The sequence below is a fragment of the Corvus brachyrhynchos genome, unplaced genomic scaffold, assembly GCF_000691975.1.
Source record: "Corvus brachyrhynchos isolate BGI_N302 unplaced genomic scaffold, ASM69197v1 scaffold340, whole genome shotgun sequence".
NCBI lineage: Eukaryota > Metazoa > Chordata > Aves > Passeriformes > Corvidae > Corvus > Corvus brachyrhynchos.
The window spans coordinates 2,366,326-2,373,039 of NW_008235987.1; the positions used below are offsets into that span (position 1 = coordinate 2,366,326).

The 6,714-nt window shown below is 51.5% G+C and overlaps 1 protein-coding gene across 2 annotated transcripts in view; it reads right to left on the minus strand.

The window, feature by feature from the left end:
- Positions 1-1,142: 1,142 nt before the first annotated feature.
- MAP2K6 (mitogen-activated protein kinase kinase 6) overlaps positions 1,143-6,714 on the minus strand; it is a 16,812-nt gene continuing 11,240 nt past the window's right edge. For both annotated transcript variants that reach the window (XM_017730522.1, XM_017730520.1), the window contains exons 10-11: positions 4,882-4,927; positions 1,143-1,700 (exon numbers count right to left, since the gene is read on the minus strand). In XM_017730522.1, coding sequence (XP_017586011.1) covers positions 1,623-1,700; positions 4,882-4,927 — 124 coding nt within the window. In that variant the 3' untranslated portion in view covers positions 1,143-1,622. The remainder of the gene's footprint in view (positions 1,701-4,881; positions 4,928-6,714) is intronic.

Here is a 6,714-nt window from a genome sequence, read left to right on the forward strand (position 1 = left end):
CCGCGGGGCCAGCCGGAACAGACAGGCAGGCCCCTGTTCCAGGGCTGGGGGAAGAAGGCAAAGGCAAAGGCAGAGGAGCTCATGGCCAGGCCAGGCAGCTGGGCAGGCGTGGCTCAGACCTGCATTAACATGGAGCCAGCGGCCTCGCCAGGCTCGGCAACACTCACAGGGCACAGTGCCCCTGGCTCCAGACAGTGCCCCATGACCTGAGGGCAGGGTGATCTCCAGCTCCTCTCCCACCTCACCTGCCCCCTTCTCCTGCCCCTGGCCTCCAGCTTGTCCCCAGGGACCCGGCCAGCAGCAAGGAGCTCCAGGCTGGGATGGGCTGTGGGGTCCTTGTGTGGTTTCCCAGGCTGCAGCTCCCACCTGCAGCCCAGGGCAGAGCCCAGTGCTCCTGGCTGCCTGCAGCATCCCAGCTGGAGCTGGACACAGCCCAATCCACGTGCCAGCACGGGCTCCTGGGAGCGCTGGCACTCCCAGACTCTGTGAGCAAGCATGGAGGGATTGCTGCCAGTGCAGTGCCACGAGCTCTGGAAACCACCACTAAAACATCCCGTTTTTCATGGGTGTCATGCTGTGCATCCTGTGATCCTGCCTCACCCCGAGAAGGAGAGAGGAACTCCCTTTGAGGCCCAAAGCAGCTCATCCCCAGCCCAAGGGAGCCTCGGGCACTGCAACGCTGCTGGGCAGTGGGCACTGACCAGGGCAGCCTCCTCCTGTCTTTGTGCAACTTCTCTGACAGCCTCCTTCCCTCCGGGCCTCTTGTCCCAGACACTGTCCCAGCAATTCCCAGAGCTCCCAGCCCGCCCTCTCCAGCAGAGCAGGGCGGTGGGACAGAGCTGGCCCAGCTGGAGGCCGGGCAGCGCCGGCCAGACTCGGAGCGTGGTGTCCAGAAAGAGGTGACCACAGGGGACACCGTGGCCTCCCTCCCTGACACAGCTCGAGCAGCTGAGCTGCAAGGCTTGCTTACCAATTCCTTTTATGATGCACATTAAATATATTCCGCAACAGAGACACTTTTCCTCTGCTCTCCTCTCCTCTCTCCTCTCCTCAGACACCTTTTCCCCAGCCAAGCTCTACGAGTGCTGCTTGCTGTGGCCTCATTTTGCATCATCATCATCATCATCACCACGCACTCATCCTCATATAAAACAGAAATCTATTCCATCAAGCACTTAACATAAATATTAAAATAATGTAAGGGACAAAATATAAATCTACATACAACTTCATGACTACCATAGCACCTATTACCATGACAAAGCAAATTCTGGTTCAAGGGGAAGGGAAGGGGGATGAGGAGCGAGTTAGGAAGAGGAACTTCGACTGTCATTAAATATGTAAATCACTCTTTCAAAATGGGTTTTCTTTGTTGTTTTGTTTTTGTTTTAAGGTTACCAACCTTATTAAAATTCATTCCACTAACCAGCTCGTTCTATGTCACTATGGATACCAAAGAACCCTTTAAAAAAGCTCGGGCGAGGCGGGGTTTCTCAGAATAAAAACAAAACAAAACAAAACACGGCGACTTTCTGTTGGTGCTTCCATGACAAGTCCAGCCACGCGCCCCTCCCCTGCACCCACCAGTCCACAGAAGGGCAATTCTTTTACAAGTCCAGTTCTCAGTCTCCCAGGATGAGCTTGACAAAAGAGGCGACGTCTGTCTCTTTGGATTCGTGCAGGGTGAAGAAAGGATGTTGCTGGGAAAGAAAGAAAAACCAGCAGAGTTTATTATTCACCACGCTGAGGGCTGGAGCAAAAAGCTTTTCAGACAATCCTCTAGACAGTGAAGAAGGTTTTGTCCTTAGCATCATAATATTGGGCTTTTACAGCCAAGGCAAGTCGGGGAGCCCAAGGGCTGCTCCATGAAGTTGTGATGGCCTCCCGGATTCCCCCTAAACCCTGCCCTGGCTGGGAGGGCTGAGCTGGGCAGCTCTGGAGGCAAGGGAAAGCCTTAGAAAACCCTCTCCATCTGCCCCATAACACCCCCCAGACCATGGTTACCCATCCCACACGCTCCAGCTCCAACTGGAGCAATGCAAACCTTGCTGACTGCAGTGGTTTTCCCTCAGCTTCCTGCTTTATCTGTGTATTTATTTACCCTCTGGTGACTCCTGAGTCTCATTTCTTCCCTGAACTGCCCCTCCTCGCAGCAGGAGTGGCTCCCCCACCCCAACCACCACACAGGAAAGCCATCCCGACTGCAAACCATCCACACTTGTGTGTTTAACTACTTCATCCTGACCGACATGGGGAGACAGCCTGCCAGAAAATCCTGCCTGCGTTTCAGCACGAACGGAAAAATACGTGTAAGGAGAAAAACCACAACCAAATCCCCCCGACAGCAACAAAAGCCCCTCTCCATCAGCACCAGCAGTTCAGTTTGGTTGGTTCAGCAACACACCAAGCTGAGATCCCACCTGAAAACCCCCAAAAGCTTGTTTGACACCCACTGTCCTGGCAGATAATCAGATTTATTTGTGTGGAGGGTGTCAGAGGGAACCAAAAGGTAGCCAGGGCCCTGCAGGGCTCACACTGATCTCTGCTCTAAACAAGGTTGGGGGTTTGATTTCCAACACACTCATTGCAAGTCAGGTTTTTAAAAATAATTTGGTGTTTCCAGAGTTTTTCCAAGCTGCCCCTCACCTCAGTCCCTGAGCATTGGCTGTTTCAATGATGTTTAATGGCAGTGGCCAAGTGGAGGGAGAAGAAGAGCAAAGGAAAGATATTTTTCAAGGTGGGTTTGAGTGGCAAGTCATCCAGGGAATAAGACGAGGCAGCTCTGAGTGGCTGGGAAGCGATCCAAAGACACCAGTAAGGAAGAGGAAGCACAATTATGTGGGAAACAGGGCTGGAATGGGTTGAGGCAAAGATCCAGGCAAAACCTGAGGTCTCCCTAGGTCAGACAGTCACAGGAATCGAAGCGTCCTGGATAACTCCGAGAGGTGACCCCCGCGGCCTGGCCTGTTATCACCCGAGTGCGATGTCCCTGCTCTCACATCCCCGTGCAGTGACTCCCAAAGCAGAGCTACCACAGCCCGGGAGCACCCCCAGTGTGCCAGGGGTGGCAGCAGTGCCCTGCAGCCCTGTGTCCCCGTGAAGCCAAGCCCTCTGCAAGGCCTGAGCCTGGCCATGGCACACAGCCCCCGTGCCAGGCGGGATGTGCAGACCACCGGCCCTGCAGTAGTTTCACACTCCGCTTCACCTCGGGAAGTGGGTTTTTAAATGAAATTAAGCACCCCTATCAGTTTTCCTGATGCTCAAGATAGCACAGAGTCATACTTTCCATGAGAAACCTCAATTCCACAGGAAAGCAAGGGAGCAGCCTTGGCCTAAATGACAAGTCCAATCCAGGACCACAACTTAATGCCATAAGAGAGAGGAAAAAACCCCAACAAAACAGCAACCCTCAACCACAGGACCTCACAACATCCATGTCAGCCATAAAATACCACAGCATTGAGATACTCCAGAGGTGATCCAAGAACCTAATTCAATAGAAATGCACTCCCTTGCCAATGGGTATTAATGCTGCAGCAGATGGAGCTGCTTCAGTGAACCCTTTTTGATAAAAGGCCATTTGGCAAAGTCCAGAAATTTGCTTAAAATATAGAGATGCATTTATTCAATAATGTACCCAAAAAAAAGTTTAAAAAAGAGCCATAAATCCCAGGCCTCCCTTTGTTTGAAGCCAGTCTGGGGGCAAGCTGTGTGTCAATCAGACCTATCTATCGTTTAATTGCATTACAGGGCCCAGCACCAAATGCCACAGGAATTATTCACTGCTTACAACTCAGGGGCATGGAATTCCAGCACAACCTGCAGGTAAAAAGCACCTTAAACCCTGGCACCTTCTCACCTCAGAGATGGTGAGGTGAGATGAGGTGGTGATGGGTCTGACCCTCTGGAGGCGTAATGCATGTCCCAAAAATTGTGGGGTAGGGCATACCAGTGCCTGAGGAAATCCTGCAGCAGTTTCCACCCTTAATCCAGGTGATCTTGCCACTGAGACCAGACAGGGATGGGAATGTAGGGACAAGCAAGCATTTGGGTCAGGATCTTCAGAAATAACAAATTTAGGCACCTTCCTGCCTTTAGAAAGCTGTAGATTGTGTGAGAGTAAAAAAGGATGAAATGCCTGCAGGAGTGAAACACCAACTTCCTGAGCTCTCCTGCTTTTTGCTAGCTTCTAGGAGCACCAGGATCAATACCAGAAACTCAGGAGAGAGAGAGAGGCCACGAAGCTGTGGAGCCCAAGCAGAAAAATCTGCTCTTGACAGCTGCAGCCCAGAGCTCTGGCTGGGCACAGAGCAGTGCCCTGCATTCCCCCATCACCAGCCTTTATTGGCATTTTCCTCCTTAGTTATTCCTCAGTTACCCCTTACAGTAAACAGTCTCTAGGCAGCAGATGAAATTCAAAAACTGGAATTAGTCACAGACTCGTCTCTGTCCCCAACATCCAGGAATTACTCTGTCCAAAAAGCCTCCTCTCCAAGGCACCAGGGCAGCAAAGCCCAGTCGGCCACTGGGCTCCTGCAGCTCTTGTGGCGCACTGAGGTGTCTGAATTCATCACACAAACCCCAGAGGAGGATTCCAGCCTCGTTAGCTGATTCTTCACAGCGTCATTCTTACCCATTACCTGCTTCAACACGTATTTTCTCCCTTTATCTGACTGGAAAGCACCTGGCTGAGATTTCAAAGAGCATCTCTGATCTGCAGTCACCCTCCCAGGACTCTGAAGTGGCACAATTCTCCCATCTGCTATGAAAATAGGGATGCAAGGCATCCCAAATCACCATCACTATTGGAATCTCTGCCTTCAGCACCTCACTGTAACCCATTTCAGCTCTGAACACACTGCTCGATGCAGGCACACTCACCATAAGCTCTGGGTATGTTGGCCGTTCTTTGGAATTCTTCTTCAAGCTTTAATTGGGAAAAAAAAAAGAAAAAAATTAGAATTTACGTTCAGCCTGCAATCTAAGCAAGGCCATAAAATCATACTGTGACAACAGCAAGGTTTAAAGACTCTGTAGAGTAAGTTCAGCTACTCATCCAAGCTGAGCAAACACTTTAGGCCTTGAGGACAGTGACAGCCAACATGGAACAGTGCTGGGTACAAGAGCTTGAGACCCGCCAAGCGATCTGGAGACACCAAAAACACCACTGCAAACATTGCCTGTTGCCGGGGGCCAGGTACAACTGGGAGTCTGGGTGCTCTCCAACAGGCCAGTGACTCAGGGAATGGATTCAGCCTCCAAGCTCTGCCTGGGAGCAGTGACTGAGTGGCTCCAGAGCACGTGTACAACTGTTTGTTTATCACCGTGCTGTTATCAGCGGGGACGGTTCCATGGGACATCCTTTTTTTCTCCTCTCCTACAACAGATGGCCCTGGAGGGTTGTAGCTGGAAGTTATTTTGGTTTCCCTCCAGCAGAAAATAGCTTTTAAAAGACAGGACGTAATCTCTACTCACTTCCTGGCAGTGTATTTAGGGGAAAGACACTTGGAGCAACTTGAAAAGATCTTCACACACGTACACGGCGGTGGCAGGGAAAAGGTGTCACACTGAGCAAAACAAAAGTGAGAACCTCTGCTGGGATTTGCTGGAGCCCAGAGGAAGCAGAGGACACACACTGAACAGATATTTCCTGCTTGCTGTGTGTAGAGGGCTCGTGTTTAGTGTCATGTTGTGAATGAACAGAGGAACCCGGGGCCGATACGTGCCAATATCGCCGGCCCGAAGGTTCGGGATGTGTCACATCCTCCCAGCTCAGGAGCAGCCCCAGCCAAGATGACAAGGTGAATTTGAAGGTTAGCTGTGTCCAGATTTGGCGTAACGCTCTTAATTTAGACCCCCTACAAAAAAATAAATTGATTCCCAGGTTACTAATACCAGGAAATCTGGTGGTAAGTTACTGAAATAAATGTAAATTTTCAGGAATGAAGAGTCATATTGGGATCTGATCCTGACTCAGACATCCCAGGAACCTTCCTGCAGTGCCTACAGGTGATCAGACTGCACTGCCCCAGGCAGGAGATGAATAAACACAGACCTAAGCCAGGCTTGATATAGAGTGGATGTGACCCGGTTCGGTGTCAATTCCCAGATCCCAACAAGACAAAACTGGTGCAAAGTTCACCATTCCAAGTCCCTGCTACCCATTTGAGGGATGTGAGGGATCTTTAGTGACCCTGGAGGACAGGATTTGCAAAACTTCTGCAAATTCCTTTGCAAAGGAATCGCCACGTGCTCCCCAAAGTGGCTGTGGATGTAACTCCTAAAGCAGCCACGGCCTGAGCTGCAAGACAGGGGGCTTGGAAGAGCAAATCCCTTGGGAAGGAACAGCCTGCCTGGCACAAGCAGGCAGCCTGGAAACAGCAGAGCCAGCAGCACTGTTAGGAGGAACAGCAGCTGCTCCAAAACCTCAGCGTGGGCCTTGCAAGAACAGGGGGCATCTTGTGAGAGGGTTTTTGCAAGGCAGCTCCCACCTCTCCCAGGCCCCGGGCATGGTGGGCATGGCAGGTGTTCCCCAGCGTGGGTCAGGAGATGAGCAGCTGGACGACAGGAACATGAAAACGTGTTTGAGCAAGACTCTGAAGAATCTAAACATGGGTACTGAGAGTCCCGAGGCAGGAGCAGCTGATAATCCCTTCCTAGGTCATGGCAGAGCGGCTGGGCTCCGGCCCCGGCACTGGCAGCTCGGGAACAGTC